The sequence below is a fragment of the Lissotriton vulgaris genome, chromosome 3_2 (assembly GCF_964263255.1).
Source record: "Lissotriton vulgaris chromosome 3_2, aLisVul1.2, whole genome shotgun sequence".
Classification (NCBI taxonomy): domain Eukaryota; kingdom Metazoa; phylum Chordata; class Amphibia; order Caudata; family Salamandridae; genus Lissotriton; species Lissotriton vulgaris.
Window position 1 is genome coordinate 247,856,517 of NC_141690.1, and position 18,616 is coordinate 247,875,132.

The window sequence follows — 18,616 nt, forward strand, 5'->3', positions numbered from 1 at the left end:
TGCAGCAAAGACTACCCCAAGTGTCACAGTCCTCCAGGTGTGGTGCGATCCCCGTTGGTAAACAGATTGTTAAAATCCTGTGTTTCTCATGAGGGGTAGTATCAGGAAATACTGCCTCGATTTGAGTAATTTTTTGAGCTATCCATAATGAAATGTGTTCCCTTTTTGCAGGCAATTTACCAATGACGGATTGTATAGTCTGTGGTGTAATTTTATTTGTGTTCCCCTGGTAAGGAGTGTGCCGTGGAATCCTTTTAGGAGGTTGAACTATTAGAGTCCGCGTAACATATGGAACCAGTTGTCTGTGTATTTTGATTAGTAGTTTTAGTTGAACTAATAGTTCCGCATCTGTCATTTCTCAAATGTCAGGATGTGGTGTATAGCTGGCTAATACCGGCCATGTTGCTCCTGGTCTACCTAGTGGACCGAGCCTGGTAATGTGATTTTGATGTTGTAGGGCACCTTTTAAACCGGAGCGCATGCTCTTGGTATGTTAGTGGAATGTCAACATCCATCAAAGGAGTGTATTCCGTTGTAGGTTCCTCTTCTTTGTAGAAGTGAAACACATGTGTTACTGGATTTGCTTCAGGGAAGATTATCCATGAATAGAATGCCTCTGTCTGCCGATATTCATGTGTCTCTGACAAAAATCCCCCTACCACCTCTTGATGATGGGCCATTTGTTATAAGTTTTATAGTGATGGTTTTCCTTAATTTTTCCGGGATGATTATAGCATCCGCATCCGTCTCTTGGAAACCTGTACCGTCTAAGCCTGGTTGTGCTGCAGCTGCTGCAACTCCACTGTTTGCGTTGTTGTCGTTATTCGACATTGTTTAATGAAAGTTTGCAGAGCAATTCTCAAGGAAAAAAAGATAAGGTGTAAAATATTTTGGAACACTGTATCCTTAAACGTTGAACAAAACCAAAATCTAATACATAGGATTCTCCTAATACTCAGATATTTTATCCTTTTACCCACTCTAGACGTCTATTGGAGTATTACCGGGAAAAAAGAGGTCTCTGAGAAAAGCATGACTGAGTTACTTTAGTATCTCAACCACATAAATATGACAGCATTGTTTCCCAAGAATAAGAAATATATCTCTAAAGTTGCGTAAACAATAGATAAGTATTTCACTCAATCGTGCATGCTTCGTTTCTACAGAGGTGCAGAGAAATAGAGAGACTGGCGTTTTTCAATAAAAGGTTTATTGAACAGTCTTCTTTCTCATGCAAAATAAATGAACTGCTACAATCGTAATGCAGGCTGCAAAGGATAATGCGTACAGCAAGAATAGTATTATGAAATAATACTGTAAAAGCATTTTATGGTTTCTAAGCCATAAAAATACATACATAAATAACAATGACTAAAATCCTCAGCTGGTGCTTCTAAAATACGCCTACCCCAATGTACCTAACCTAAGTTTAGTACGCGGGAGGGAGTAAGTATTATGTAGCATAGGTTTTAGTTTTCTTTGCCAAGAATCTACCAAAGGTTTCTATAGATTCTAATCAGCTCCATACCTTAGTTAGAATGAAGGAGGCCTGGTATCTGTCTCCAACCCGATTTCCCAACACCCTTCAAGGGGAGCTTGGAAACACTGGAGCAGCATTCTCAGCGAGAGAAAGGACAGCTTCTCGGTCAGTGCGTCAGCTGGAGGATTAACTTCCTTCAGCACTCGCTGTAGCGAGTTGCGTCGAGCAAGTAGATAGTCGAACTGCTCCGAACCACTGTGTCTTACTAGGGCAAGTGAAGGCCTATTTATACCTTGAAGGTGCCTAGTTTGACGTGAAGTCGGGCATAATAACGCCAGTAAAGAACCCCAAGGAAATAGTAGTTCTTTATAAAGTACATGAGTTCTTGGACACATCAATATTCAAGCAAGGGGAGGTCACTGACTGCTTAAGCTGATTTTCCAAGAAATCGTTGTGACGTTTTGGTACGTTTAGAAGTAGCCATGCCTGTATTTGGACTGCATGGGTCATGTCTAAATAAGGCTATGATTTCTATGCCTATATTAGGGCAATGTGAATTGTACCTATATAAGGGCATGAATCGGGAAATTTCGCTCGGATCCTAAAACGCCCTACATCAACTTCAGGCGGAATGAGCATAATTTATTTGATATTAATCATAGTCATTAAACAGACAAAACCAAAATTATCAGAGATATTTGATCATGTATTTGCACTATGCACATTTATATTCCAACGTGATTTGTGAACCCCAGTGAGGTGACCACCAGTGATATAAATATGGTGCTAAGAAGGGGAGGTAGGGGTTATTGGTATTAATGCAAAGATGAGCTCTTGTCAATTATGGTACAATAAATTATAAGAGGTGTTCGGAGTGCCTTAGGCTCTCTCTTTTTTACTAGCCAGTGTTATTTCGATCTTCTCTTGGTACGGGGTTTCTTCAGGATAGGAATTCAGGGGACAATAGATGGATGGTGAGTGAAAAATGTGGTTTTGTTCACCAATGTTATCCGACTCGAGTTCTGTGTTGAGTAATCTAATCTATTCTGTGCCAGCTGCCAAGGATTTAATCTCTTTGGACGGCAGGCCTCTTCTGATGGCGGTACTTTGTCGGGGACGCGGTTGGAAGACGGAATATTTAACCGCCGGCATATGTGGGCTCTGCGGTGGCACCTGAATGCCCATCTGGCACAGCATCAGTGGAGCCGGTCTGACCTGTTCCAGTTATTGGAGGGAACTGCAAAAGACCTGCAGTAGTGGCTGGCAGACCATAATTGGGTCAGCAGTAGGCTGTTCCACCTCCCAGAACTCACATTGGTGACAGATGCATCACTCCTGGGTTGTGGCGGCTATCTGAGAGAGGTGGAGATGGGAGACGTCTAGTCTCTGGTGGAGTCTAAGCTCCACTACAACCTTTGCAGTTGAAAGTGATTTGCTTGGCATGAGAAGGCTCGTTGACGTGTTCACAACACCACCACCATGTGGCACTGCAGCATGCACTTCTGGTAGGGGTCTTGGCCCCTGTGCCAGGAGGCTGTGCATCTCTGGACTTGACTGGAGTGTCGGGACATATTTCCGATCGTACAAAACCTGGTGGTATCTCCGAACGCTAGAGCTCTCCACCGTCTACACCTGCAGGTGATGCAAAGTGTCTTCCATGACTTGGAAGAACCCTTGATTAGATCTATTTGCCACCGCAGAGAACGTGTAACCCAATGTCCGCACTACCACTTGTTGGAGTTTCCAAGGTGATTCTCTCTTGGAAGCTCCTTTTGGCTCGAGTGAGGCTCAGGACTTCTGTACTCCTTCACACCGATACCATTCCTTCCTCAAATTCTAAAGATGATCAGGACTGAACGGGCCCAAGTCATCCTTTTGGCTCTGGATTGGCGTGAAGAGTGTGATTTCCAAAACTTCAGAGCATTAATCCTCTGATCAGGCTGCCCCTTTGAGGTGATCTTCTTTTGCAGCAAAAGGACCGGGCCCTGCACTCCAACCTGCAAATGCTCCGCCTTCCTGCATGGAGATTGAGTGATGTAAGTTGAACATCTTTGATCTCACCGAAGTCTGTGAAGGTAATTTTGGCAGCCAGGCATGCATCCACATACACTGTATACGTCTGCGGTTGGGATAAGTCTGTGGTGTGGTGCACTGAAAAACATGTGGATCCTCTTTCTGTACCCTTTTCCTAAGTGTTACTGTGTGTTTTGTCATTAGCCCTGCAAGCTCTTGCTTTTAGCACAGTTAAGGGGTAGCTTTCGGGCATCTCAACTTTTTTTGCGGTTGATGGATCAACCCTCCCTGGCCAAGTTGCCCGTTGTGACACATTTTCTGAAAGGTCTGCAACATGTTTGTCCCTAAACCTTTCTTTATGCCCAGTTGGGACCTTAATTTGGTTTTAAACTACTTAATATGTCCAACCTTTGGACCCATGCATTCCTATGCCCTCAGACTTCGAATGATTAAGACAGTCTTCCTGCTGGCCATTAGATCGGGCAGGAGTGACAGGAAGCTGCAGACTTTCTGTTCACCCTTCTTACACCAGCTTCTTTCCAGACAAACTGGTCCTCTGCATTCGTGCCTCTTTTCTACCAGAAGTGGTGGCACCATTCCATGTCGGCCAAAGCATCATGCTGCTGACCTGCTTTGCTCTGCCTCACCCCTCCAAAGAAGAGTGACTCTTCACGTGGACCTGAAATGAGTATTGTCGTTCTACATCAGTCTCACCTAGGAACACCAGGTGGAAGGTCAGCTGTTAGTTGGGTTCACTGGAGCAATAAAGGGTATATCAGTGCATAAAAAGACCATCTCCAGATGGATAGTACACTGCATTAAGATCTGCTACTCACTCGCCAAAAAGAACCCCCCTGAGGGCTTGGTGTGATAGCTCGTGGAGTCCTCATCCTGGACTTCTGTCAGGCTATGATGTGGGCATCCTTGAACACATACACCAAACACTACTGCCTGGACAGCCTGGTCTTCTTGATAAGTACTTTGCTCATTCAGTCCTCCAGTACTTTTTGGTCTGAGCCAGTTCCCAGACCCACCTCAGGTGTGGGATTGCTTTGGTGTCTATTCTAAGGTAAAGGATCTGCGCCTAGAAGTTTCTATCAGATGAACAAGTTACTTACTTTGTGTAAAGCCTTATCTGGTACAGATGCTAGATGCAGATTCATACTTGACACTCTCAACCTCCTCAAGTCTGCAAACCGATCTTTCTTCATAAAAAGGTCACTGTAGGCACGTAGGTTCTGCACACTGGTCAGTCGGCCTTCTGACTTGGTTCCGGGCTTCCGGCACTCAAAGAGCCACGTAAAGAAAATGTCAGGGCGCTAGTGTGACGCATAGATAGGCACCGTGCAGATGACGCAGCTGACATGGAGCCGATGGGCACCACCTACTGACACGCATAAGAGCTACTATAGATGTTCTGGCTCCAGTGTGACCCCTGGGGTATATTCTAAGGTAAGAAATCAGCAGCTAGATAGCCTCTACCAGATAAATTGTTTCCAAAGGGAAATAACTTATTCTTCAATGGGGTGGTTGGAGTTTTTCTAAATTGAGTTGCAGTCACCCATACTGGATTGTTGGCGCACTTGCACTGTTCCCACAAATCAATCTAAGGATACCAACTTATTGTTAAGCGTACAAGTTCAAATTTCTTTACATTTACCAAATATTTCCAGTTTTACCCTTTTTTTATATACATTTTATCTGTTAATATTATTTATTTTGTAAGAAGGTACGGACCCCCGAGTACTCGTGATGGACCTTTATTGGTCCCCAAACCACAGGCTAAGGTTAAGAATTGCTGCTGTTGAGTTATTGCGTGAGATGCAAACTCTCAAATAACAGTAGAGGGAAATGTGTCGGGCACTTCCTCTGACAAACCCTGCCCGTAGAAGATATGCACTTAATAATCCTTGTTAATCCATTTTAGGGGAGGTTTTACTTTTTTTAGGCAATCGTATATTTTTTTATCTATGTTACCAATTTTATGACTGTATGCCCGATGGTTGCCTGGTGGAAATTCTTAAGCACAGTGCAGTAAACCTGAGATGGTTATGAAGACAAGCCAGCGATCAAGGCTGTATGCCTTATTATTTCATTAGGAACAGATATGGCAGATGCTATCCGTCTGATCCGTTTATCATGAAAAGTCATGACCAAGGCAGCGGGTTGGAATTCTTTATGTGAAAAGCATATCTGGGTATATCTATATGGACCAACAATCAGGCCATGATCCGCAATGACAACATGTTTGTCTGAAATTTTGGACAGGGGTGGATTGTTATTACACTGTTAAGCCTCTAAACAAGTCTGTTCAAACAGGAATTCACATAGATTACCTTAGTAGGCAAAGGCTTTGGTGACCCATGGTTCAGACCCTGTATATTTGGAATTTCATTGGTTTTTGAGCCCTAGCCCTGCAAGGATTTATGCGAGCACCTGGAAAGGCTGTAGAAAGTAGTACAAAAAGAGTGTTTGTGGCTCCACCCTATAATGATCATCTTCTCTTTTAGTAGTTGAGTACAAAATAGTCATGGTAGTCCGCCTAAGAAAAAGTTGCATTAATCATAACTGACTGGGACATAGGTAACTGAAACATCACATCAACTGCAGCAGGAATGGTTGCATAGTGAAACTATACAGTAGGAAAGGATTTAGTGTGAACTCTGACACATTATAGTATACGCTTTTACATGGAACGACTTTTAAAAACCAAATGAATTAACTTAACATTGTAAATTCTCGGACAAATGCAATAAAGAAAGTTTTTACATAAAGTGCCCTTTGATTGGACTCGGAAGCAATTTTAGATTGTAAACTCCATGACAAATACCATAGGATGAGGCTTTACATTTTGAAGCATTTGACAAATATGATAGGAATGGGTTTTACATTGTCGACTGACAGCTGCAGTAGCATGGGGTTTAATATGCATTCCTTTTTAGGTCCAGCCACTGTAAACGTTTGCCGCCTAGACAAAGAGTTAGCGTTCAAGTCAAGGTATGTAATGTAAACTAGTATTTATAGAGCGCAAACTGTCGTTCCGGAAGGAGCATCCTGGCGCTGGGAAGGTAGCTTCATTGGAATATCCAAAAAAACGCTAGATGGCAGCAAACACATATGAGTCTGGCAGATTATATAACCAGGTTTTAAGTTTCTTTCTGAAGGCCGCTTCAGTGTGTTGCATTCTGAGGTCATTTGGCATGGCGTTCCAGGCTTTAGGGGCAAGGACGCCAAATGATTTGCCTCCTTTCATTTTAAGATGAAATTTGGGAACTTTAGCAAGATTGAGCCCGCTGATCTCAAAACTCTATTTGGATTGTAGCGACATAGTCTTTTCGACAGATACTTAGGTCCAATATCGTTTAAGGCTCTGTAGGCAGTTACTAAGATCTTAAAGAGAATTATTTTATGCATCGGCAGCCAATGCAGAGTTCTACGTGCTGCCGATGATGAGGATCTTCTAGGAAGTTTTAAAACTAACTGTGCTGCAGCATGTTGGACGCTTTGCAGCTTCTTTAATGTTTGTTTCTTAATTCCGGCCATTAGGCCAATGCAGTAATCTAGGCGGGAAAGTAGGAGTGACGCTGCCACAGACTTTCTCGCTTCAATAGGAAGGAAGGAAGTCAAAGAACTTCTTCAGATATTTTATCATATTGAAACAACTGCCTGCTAAATTTCTCACATGATGATCAAAGGAGAGGGAGGAGTCAAAGAGGATACCGAGGTTTCTTGCGGACTCAACCACGTCAGGAGGAGGAGTGGTGCCTTCGGGCCACCATTTACTGGGGCAAAAACTGTTATCTTTCCCCATAGGCAGAATTTCCGTTTTATTTGAATTGCATTTAAGGTGGTTGATTGTCATCCACCGAAAGACGTCTGTTAAGCAATTATGAAAGTTTTCCACTGCTCTGGTGGGGATAGAATGAGTTGCGTATCGTCGGCATATGAAGTAACGCATATGCCGAACGACTCTATGAGAGTGATAAGGGAAGCCATATAAATATTGAAGAGAAGAGGGCTCAATATCGATCCTAGGGGGACCCCTGCATTTATTTGTTTTTCTTTTGAAAGGAAAGGTCCTAAAGATACCTTCTGTGTTCTATCTGTGAGGAAGGAAACAATCCAGTCAAGAACTGTGTCCGTTGCACCATTCCCTCTCAGTCAATTTATGAGGATGTCATGAGATATGTAGAAAGGTATGCTTTGGGTCTGACTAACTTGGTTGAAGCGTCTCTCTAGGAAGGTATGAAACTCTTCAATTTAAAGCCAACATGCTAATAAATATGGTGACTAATCCTGTAACCCTCTAACTTTACATAGTGGATCACCTGACAAAGCATGTAAAGTTAATCTTTTACATTCTAGCGAGCTCTTTGTTTTCCAGTGGACCCATCTAGGACCATTGCTGGTTTTTACAGTTAGTCTGCTGGTGCGCAAATTGTCACATGCACCTCACATATAATGTGAGCAGACTACATTTACAGGTTTAGCACACTGGGTAACACATGTATCCCTCATACTCCAACATACCCTACCTAGAAATATCATCAAATCTCATCACAATTGTTGTTAACTTGTACTAGGCGCACCATGATTCCTTTCAAACGTATAAGGGATCAGAGTGAGCCATAAATACTTGGTACATCTTAACACATTTGAAAGGAATCCAACCTTTAAGACTCTGGGAGCGCTCCTCCCGCCCCAAGCAATTTGATGCGAATTCAAACCCATTTAGCGTAGTAGAACAGGTCTACTGTCTGACATTGGTGAACACAGGGCCCTAGGGAGACAGAATAGCTAACAAGAAAACCATCAAGAATATCACTCCTCCCTTATCCAATTTCACTGCCCAAATGTTAATAGTCTTATTTAGAGGATCCTGCTAGCACTTCCCCCCGAAGCTTTACTTAAACCCTCGGTCACCTTCCTGTACTCCTTATAAGATCCCAGGTTTTGGACGTTAGGTTTTCATGTCGCCCCAGTATCTTTAATCACCGTCTCTTTTTTTACTTGATATTAAATCATCTTTCCTTTGTCTGGCATCGCGCTCTAGTTTTGGTCCAGCCAGTGCTTAATTTAAACCAGTGATTCCCAGTGGGGTGCACAGGCACTCAATTACTGGAACCCGCAATTATTTGTATTATAAGATCTTTACGGAGAGCAAAAAATGGAAAACCCACAAAGGGAGAAAGAAAGAGGAAGACAGGAAAATATTGCAAAGGGAGAACGAAGGAACCTCCAAGAGTGAGATGAAGAAACAGGGAGTGTCTAGTAGAAGAGGGGCAGCACGTGCGGCCTTTGTATTCAGCGCACAGACATTTAATAGCTCCAGCTGTGGGCTTCTAAGCACAGCTTTGGGCACCTACACTCCTAGTTTTCAAACTAAGCACTGGGTCTAGGGGTTCTTTTGGACCCCAGCTGTCTCATAAATGGCATCATTATAAAGGGACTTCGCTGTCCTGTGCTAGAGAGATGCCTGTTATAAGCCACTTTAAAGCAAAATAGTTTGATCTGGATTTCTAACAAGATGCCAAACTTATGTTCACTGATGTCTTGTACAAGCTGTCACAACTTGTCGGTGATCGAGCATAATGGGTGATGTCTTGTGTGTGACAGGAGCTTTATCTTTTTATAGTTCACCTTCAAAATTCTGAAAGAAGACGGTCTCCTTGCTTCTTGAAGCCTGCAACCCTTTCTCTTTCTCCTTGGAGTTCTAAAACATAGGCAAAATATCCCTGGCTGGCTCCTCTGTCTGTGTTTTCTTGCCCACTGGCAGTGCGCGTACTCTATATAGACCTCCCGATGGCCATCTCTCAGTTATATGTAAATGAGGCGTACACGGAACATCTCCCAGTCAGAACCCTCTACTCTTACTTCTAAATTTAGAACTCTGTTATCCCTCCTCGAGAACTTTTTGATTTATGTATTTTTTTTAAAGCCTTCTCTGCAGAGGATTGCAATGTCAGCTTGCGACTACAGTGTGGCTAAGGACTATTTCTAGGAGATTACAGACCATTCCAGTCATTCAATTTGAGCTTCCATGTCTAGTCCCTTCATGCCAGCAAAATCAATGTATGCTTAGAGAGTTTATAGTTTATGGCTTAGATTTGCGCTGGGATCTACCTAATCAAATCTGTTTTAATACAATCTCAGTTCAGTTTTCAAGAGATGCAAGCTGCCTAGGAGGTGTTCTGTAAAAAAAAAAAAAATCCAGTATGTGTATAGCGCACGAAACACCCCCGAAGGGGTATCTCGGCGCTGGGGGCCGTTGGGAAGATTAAGCGAGCTGTTGCCTAGAGTCTCATAATGCTGGCCGCGTCGCCATACCTCTCTCCTGTGATCAGTGCTGTCCTTCTCTCTGACATGTATGTTGTCATACAAGTTTGTCGCCAAAGATTCAGGCCCACCAGAGAGAATAGACAGCATTTATTACTTTCTTCTAGGTAAGGTTCTACATTGGTATGAGCTCAGCTCAAGTTGATGATGCAAGCTTGTGGAGTACTGTTTCGCCTGTCTCCCCTAGAAAAGGTGTCCTGCCTCAAGCTTTGGTTTGTGCCAGAGATTGTTATATTGTGGTATAATTGAGGTCTCCAGAGATCAGCATGCGTGCTCAGTGACTATTATCTGTTAATTTCCTAACGAGGGCCAAGTCACAGCTTTCACACTGCTACTCTGAGCTGAGTTAAACTAAGAAAGGCCTCCCACTCCTTGTTGGCTGATATGTAAAGGATCACAATCCACTGCCCAGGGCATCTAGGGGGAGAAACTCCACTCCATGTTCCTGTACCCACTGGTTAAGCAGCTTGAACTCTGGGCCTTTTGAGTCCCTGGAGTGACCCGGCCATCAGCATTTTAGCAGCAGTTGTTCCTCTGGGCCCGACGGCTGAGCAGCTCAGCACAACTATGGAAGATCACCAATCCCAGGGCAGCGAGGCTTCCGATGGGCTTGTCTCAAACATGCCTCAAACTCTCTACTGTGCAACTCACCTTGCAGGCTGACCACGAGTTCTGACTGACCTCTAAACCTCTTCTCCTTCCTTGGCTTGCCAAGCCTCTTGCATTACAGCATCTTCCCCCCCATACTTACCACCACAGATGGTGCTGGCAGGCAATGGTGCTTGCAGGCAATGGTGCTTGCAGGCTTTCTGTCCTCACGCCCAGATTCTGCACTACGTGAGTCTTTTTTGCCCTTGCTGCCACCATTGCCAAAGTCTCCATAAGGGACTACTCCACTTCAATACTCCCCTCCAGGTATAGCATTTTCACTCCAGGCATCCTATTCCACTCTCAGCAAAGTATGAGGGTCGCTCTCTGACACCTTCTCATCTCCTTTTTGATGCTGTGATCAATGAAGGGGCAGCACAGATAGCTCATTTCATGCAGTATTTCGACTCCTCATGCCACTGCCATCATCCTCCTGATCACCACTGAAACTCCAGATGCCATCTTGCGGCCTGTGAGCATGAAGCCTGCCAGTTGGTCCATACTAAAAGGTAGGTATGGTCAGTGTGTCAAGTTGCCGCTATATGTGTCTCCCAATCCGCTGAATTGCCCCCACCACTGCTTTTCTTAACTTAGTTCCAGATATCTGGGTGATGTGATGTAGACCACACTGTAGAGTCTCCAAAAATTGTCTATCCAGGGCATCAATAACCATCACTCCCAACTCCTTCTCTTAACGTCCGCCAGACCTATGTGGAACAAATCTTTCCACCACACTACAAATGCAGTTTCCAAAACCACCTGGCAAGAGACATAGTTGGATACTAAGAGGGCAGTGATTTCATTGATGTCTGATCCCCTCTTAGAAGAAGGGTGGAATGTTTTTCATTGACTTACAATGATCGGATGTAGAGAAGAGTGTCTAGCACACCAATCTTTCATGTACAGGTGCATGAAGGCACATTGGTAGCACAGGCGAGCTTTCAGAGAGGCAGAGGCTTTAACAGAGGTTCATGTATTGGTATAGACACTGTGAGTCTGCTGAGCAATATGATGCTTTTGCTTCACAGTCATTAGTCAGCATAGTGAGCTTGCATAGGTAGAAGATTGAGAGATCTGAAGCTAGTGAATGTCTTGGGGCCTTGGTTCTTTCCTTAACAGCTACATAATGAGCAAAACCATGACTGTGGAGACTCCGAAGTACCAACTCTGTGGCATTCAGGCAGAGAGGCTTTCGAAACCAAGAGCAGCATTGAAGGTGCCATTTAGTTGTACCAGGAGTTGTACCAGCAGTAAATCTGGTGTAAGGGTAACTGCATCGTCTTTCTTTTATAATGCTCATTTGCAAGTAGTCTTGAATAACTTATGGATACTTGAGGATAATATGTCTCATCGTGCATAATTTTGTTCTACAGTCTTGCAGTGTGCTGAGCAACGGCCCTTTAACAAGTCTGATTGACTATCGGGAATCTAGTTTTGCTGTTGGCAGAAGAAATTATGAGGCTTAAAGATCAGAGGATCATAGTTGTGCTTGGAACAAAATTGTATTATTTGCGGGCAGAATCAAACCACTTTCTCTTGGCAAAGAAAGTTGAAAGATACCTCTGCAATCATATCAAGAACTGAATTCCATGTGCTCTAAAGTATCCATTAGGCGATGGGCAGTGCTTTACATAGCTACCTAATTAGAATAATTTATGTAATAGGCTAAAACTAGCTCCATTTTCTTCGTCAAGGTTCATATTCGACTCTGTAAGTGAATTGAAAGAATGTTTATTACAGACTTTATCAATTTCTTTATAACTTCTCATCGGAAGCACAATAATTTTAATGCCAATTTCTTTTTCTTTTTAGCTGGAAATTGCTCTGGCTACCGTACTTGTGGAAATTGCTTAGACCAGCCAGGTTGCGGCTGGTGTACTGATCCAAGTGACACAGGCAAAGGGCAGTGTATTGAAGGCTCATACCAGGGTCCAATGGTATTCCCAAATAACTTGCCAACGCGAAACAACTACATTGAACCACTTCTCAACATCAGCATGTGTCCTGTAGAGAATAAATACAACTGGTCTTTTATTGAATGTCCAGGTATTTAATTTTCCAAAAATCTTTTCTGATAGTTATTTTGTGTTGTTATTGCTATTTAAGCCGAAAATTGTGGAAAATGCCTTATTTTCATGCTTTCATTTTTAATGATTCTTAACAACTATTTGTTTTGTTTTTTATGTGGTTAGATTACTTGTAAATAACTAAATTAAGGTAAATATTCAATATCTTGCACTAAGAACATTGTTTGTAAAATATCAAATGGATGAAATAAGCAATAGATCAGGAATGTGAAACTCGTTGTGCCTCTTCATTTTATAGGAAGTACATAAAATGGATAATGATGGCTTTGGTATGCTCTTTTTCATGTACTTTTTTGACTTTCCTATAAGTAGCAGCTCAGTGCTTTGCGGTGAACATATATTCTAGTGATTACATCTAACTGAAGATTCCTCACCTTTAAAATATTCCCAGGCGCTTGACTAGATTCAGGGAATTTCAGCAGCAGTGCTCCTGTATGCCAGCAGGTTATGTCCTGTTGCTAGGTACCCTTACGGAAGTGGTGGACCAGAGCTGCATACGGTTGTCATTTCCTTTCTTTTTGTGCCTTCCGATGCAGAAACCAGATCTCCGCAATTTTCAAATCCATTAGACAGTTTTCTAGGGAACTTTGTCCCCTTCAAAACCCATGTGCTTCAAACTATTCCCCATCCAAAAACTATGTGCTTCAAACTGTGCCGAGACCGCAGGAAGTAGATGGTGGTCAGGCACCTGCATGAGGTGTGGTTTTGATACCTTGTCTCCTGTCATGACCCTTAAGTTCGGCGGCGTGTCTTTCCTGCACATGAAGGCGATCCAGGACCAGAAGACAAAACTACATTGTCAAACGAAAGAGGCCACGTCGAACCACATGTTCGATGGCATGTTGTGTGGCTGTAGATAGACATGATCTGCATACTCTTGCCAACTTATGTTGGGTCCGAAGTTGTGCAAGTTATTTTTCTTCTAAGAAGTCTTTTGAGTCACACGGTCGGGTGACTTCTTCTCTTGGTGATATTGTGCATGAGCATCAACTCAGTTATTAGATTTGTCTCTCTGCTGTCTGGTTTGGAAGTGTGTGCCTCTGCTCTGTTTTCAACTCAGTTTGTGTACGATTCCTCAGTTACTTTTCTGTTCTCAACTGTATTGTTTTTGTTTGCGCTTTTCCACTTCTGCGCTACTGTCGAATTTTGTCAGTTCGGGCTTTTCCTGACTTCCCTTTGGGGCATCGCCCGTCTGGGGCATACCCTTCCATGTGTTTCTTACTCCATCGAACATGCACTTAATATGGAACGGAAACCCTTCAGGTTTTTCTCCCATTGCCCCACAAAATACCCACACACAGACCAACACCTAGTGTGCAACCTGTGTCGTACGCGCGACTATCGAGAAGCTGAAAACCCTTCGGGATCAAAGGTCTCATCACCTGGAAATGTCTCAAAAAGCCAAAGACAACACTGCTGAACTTTTCAGTGAAGAGCACGCTCACGAGGACTTGATCACTGAGGAAGAGTCAGCGTTCTCCATCGAAGAAAGGTCTGACTCAGAGACCTGGAAATAGACATGTAGATGCAGGACTTACCATGTGGTCAGCGCACGAGTACTGTGACCCCCAACCCCTCCATTTATGCCTACAAAAACATTTTGGGCACCCCAAGAGGAGGTCGCTGGACCATGGTTGTATCAAATAGCTGATCGTTTGATGCTTCTTCACCGGAAATTTCTGCAAACCTTCACCATTGACCTGTTTTGACCGAGAACATGCTATGGTACCGGGCTGATCTTCTGTACGGAACTGGCAACCGCCCGTCGATGCTGACCAAGCCTCCCACTTGGACACCGAAAACTTCGGAGCCAAAAGACTCAAATTATTCCACATCTTCTCTCGAACCCATTCTAGAACAAATTGACATTCGTCAGAGGAAAATTCACATATAGCAAAGAACTGGTCTGCTCCTTGCTTCTCCATCTCCAGAAAAGGAAATTAACGTTTCAGGAGGCACTCAACATTTCTCTTCCTCCTGTGAAGAAAACAAAGACAAGCCTACCATCCCGATCCTACACCGTCCTGCTTTGCCTTCACTGGTGGCTCCGGCCCCGTTGTCGCCGGCAGCACCAGCCCGACGCCGCAGGCCCCTCAGGGATCCGGAATCGGATTCCAAACGACACCGGTTGACCTAGTGACACCTCCACTGGCGCCTATCTCCCCGGCACCACTTCCGACATCGCCCGCTCCTCGGGACGACGTCGTCCCCAGATTCAGCCCCAACCCGGTCACGGTGTCGGATCGGCTTCGCACGACGCCGATGGGCCCTTTTGTGCCCTATGTCCGTCCTCCTTATTTTCAGCCTCTTCCACAGGCTTCGGAGGAAAGGGAGGACTAAGAGGGGTCTGAGGACCCTCTAGCACAGGACTGTGCTTATGATGGGGGATGCCAGTGATCTTGACACTCCACCTGACTTTGGCATGCTGTCTCGTCCTACCGTGGCTACGGGGGAGGGAGCCAGTTACTCAGTGGTGTTGCGTAGGGCAGCAGAGGCTCTCTACTTCGAATTCCCTATGGTGGCCGTCAGGACTAACCTCCTGACAGTGCTCCAATCGGCGACTACCTCTCGGAGCTCTTCCTGCCTTTTTAATGAAGCACTTTCAGACGTTCTTTTGGGCACCTGGTCCAGGCCCAACACCTGTGGATAGGAACGTGGGCCGACGCCATCGCCCAGCTTTGGGCGACCCCCTCTCCCTTACCCAACACCCCACCCCTGAGAGCTTGGTTGTCCAAGCCTCTACATCCCAGAGTTCGTTCCCTACCGCACCTCCGGATAGGGAATCCAAGAAGGTGGATCAGCTTGGCAAGAAAGGGTTTTCATCTGCCAGCTTAGGGCTGCGGTCGATGAACACCGCATGCCCCTTGGGCCGTCATACTCACCCTCTGTCGGACACAGTTGCGCAGGTGCTGCCCCACTGCCCGGAGGAGGCCCAGGCAGTTCTTTCCAGGCGGTTGCGGCCGGGGGAGACGCAGCGAAGTTCACCATACGCTGTGGGCTGGACACCGCGACTCACTGGGCAGGTAGATTTTCATGACGGTGGCGCTTCGGCCCCACACCTGGTTGAGGACAACTGGCTTATCAGGGGATGCGTAAATAGTTGAGAGAGACCCCTTAACACACCAGTTGAATAGAGTACTTTCAAACAGTGAAAAAAAGGGGAGAGAATCCCTTAGTGGAAAAAACTAAAATTCAATCCTACACTGTATTAGCCACACTTACGTTAGCCCATATGTTAGCAATGGTCTCTAACGCTATACACTGCACAACCAAATAATTCTATAAATCACGTTTCTTTATTGTTGTTTTTTCTGTTAAAAACACGACATCAATATTACAAGTCATAAATGCACCAAATTACAATTTCATTAAAAACGTACACAATAACATCATATTTACATAGATCTATTAAAGGCAAATAAAATTCAGACGACAAGGTCATTTTCACACTATATCTAAAAAAAAAAACAAATGTGGGAGAGACAGACCTAGACACTTGTATTTGTCATAAAAAGTTGCACATCAAGAGACCCGATATTCAGGAAGAACTAATCCTGGACCCGCTTAGTTTATCTTGTCTGCAGGATAGACTTTGTGCCTTGATTGTGTGAATGTGGGCGTCGACGATGGCTATTAGTAATACTCAGCCATCTTTTTCAAGACAGAAAATAAGTCTCCCCTACTTTTAGTGTAAACTTGGGGATTTTTACCTAAACCTCTAACAATTAATTGAAACAATGAATGTTAGTTGAAGGATAAACACAACTTTATTCGTTTACCCCGACAATGATTTTTGTCTTTTGTTTTTTTCTCAGTTATCACAATTTTGTTTGTCTTTTTTCACAGAACAAAGATCGCCATCAACTTCATGTATGGCCATATGTGGTTTGAAAAACAAATTGTAAATATTTACAGTGAAAAAATGCAACAGTAAACATGTGAATACATATAAATCAAAAAAGTGCTCGTGATCATAACATGAACATGGACAATTTGATCATAAACTTTGAAAAAATCACAATTGTCCGTATGTAACCTGGGGCGTGGGAGACTTTTCAAAATCCAACCCCAAACACTGAAACTAAATGAATCAGTACAATTCAGGGAGAAATGCCCATTTATGCATCAGTCGCTTTGGCACTTCTTGTCCACCATAGACCTCAAGGACGCGTACCTGCACATCCCAATGAACAGGCAGCACAAGCACATGCAAAGGTTCGCAGTGAACAACGATCACTACCAGTTTACAACCCTGGCCTTCGGTCTAAAATCCGCACCAAGGGTGTTCACCAAATGCCTCGAGGCAGTAGCCGCGCATCTGCGAAGGGAGGGGATACACGTGTACCCCACCTAGACGACTGGCTCGTAAAGGCAAGCTCGTACAGGACATGCAAGGATCACGCACAGCAAGTCACGAGAACGCTAACTGGCCTGGGTTTCTCCATACACTGGGGAAAATGCTCAATGGAACCGGAGCAGGTGAAGATCTTCTTGGGTGCTCAAATCGACACCGTCCAATGCAGAGTGTTACCCAGCGAAAAGAGGACACTCAGCCTACTGAGGAAGAAACGTCACTACCTGAAGGGGCGAGCTCTGACAGTGAGGACAGTGAGCAAGATCTTAGGGATGATGGCGTCGTGCATACACCTGGCCCCCAATGTACGCCTACAGATGAGACCACTCCAAGAGTGGCTACAACAACAATGGTCACAAGCTACAGGAAGTTGGGAGGATCTAGTGGTTGTGACGCACAGGGTGCCGGAAGAAATAAGGTGGTGGACCAAGGAACCGATAACAGTAGGGAAACCTCTAACACCACCGGACCAAACAGTGACCATTACCACAGATGCATCCCAGAAGGGATGGGGCGCACATATGAACAAGCTCAGAGTGAGAGGCCTGTGGAGCCCTACAGATGCGGTCAGGCACATCAATTACCTAGAGCTGAAAATAGTGTTGCTGGCACTCAAGGCCTTCTAGAGACACCTGCACAGCCAGAAGGTGCTGATACAAACAGACAACACCACAACGATGTTTTACATGAACAAACAAGGGGGAACTCAATCATTTCCCCTGTCGAACTTGGCACAGGAAATCTGGAGATGGGCAATACCACTCAAAATAGACCTGCTAGCCATACACCTGCCAGGGAAGGACAATGTAGAAGCGGACTGGCTCAGCAGGCAGACTTCAGCATCCCACGAGTGGGAACTCAATATGCAGGAGACAAAGAAACTATTCAGGGGGTGGGGCACTCCGACAATAGACCTATTTGCAACACGCCGGAATGCAAAATGCCAATACTTTGCATGCAGGCAACCAGAAGCACAATCACAGGGGAATGCCTTATGGATAAGCTGGGCAAAGACATTTGCCTATGCTTTTCGCCCGATACCGCTGATCCCCAGGGTTCTGATTCAATGCTTGACAAGCAACATGACCCTGATCCTGGTGGCACCACAATGGGCCAGACAGACCTGGTACTCTCAGATAATGGAGTTGGCGCAGGGGCCTCCCCACAAGTTCCCAAAAAGAAGAGACCTACTGTCCATGGAAAACGGAGAAGTGCTACACCCAGAGCCGGAGAGCCTCAACCTCTCAGCCCGGCTCCTGAGGACTTAGAGTTCGCACATCTAAAACTACCAGAGAGCACCCTGAGACTGCTGCGAGAGGCAAGAAGGCCCAGCACATGCAAATGCTATGGGGCAAAATGACAAAGATTCACTCAATGGTGTCGAAAGAAAAACTACACAGAAAAATGACGAGGGAATCTCCGGTGCTGAGGTACCTCACACACCTAATAAAGGCAAAACTAAGCTTGTCTTCGCTAAGGGTACACCTGGCAGCGATTGTGGCATACACAAGAGGAGAAACAGGGAGAAGTTTCTTCACATCTCAGGTCATGAAAAGATTCTTGGAAGGGGCTAAAAGAATAACGCCACCAAAAAGAATGCCACCACCGGCTTGGAACCTGAATGTAGTACTGACAGAACTCATGAAAGCACCTTTCGAACCAATGCACAAAGCATCACTGCAAATGCTGACTATGAAA

At 44.6% G+C, this 18,616-nt stretch overlaps 1 protein-coding gene across 1 annotated transcript in view; it reads left to right on the forward strand.

Moving 5' to 3' along the window:
- Positions 1-18,616, forward strand: part of ATRN (attractin) — a 960,574-nt gene that overhangs the window by 427,961 nt on the left and 513,997 nt on the right. Inside the window, exon 18 of the mRNA XM_086964304.1 lies at positions 12,290-12,523. Coding sequence (XP_086820430.1) covers positions 12,290-12,523 — 234 coding nt within the window. The remainder of the gene's footprint in view (positions 1-12,289; positions 12,524-18,616) is intronic.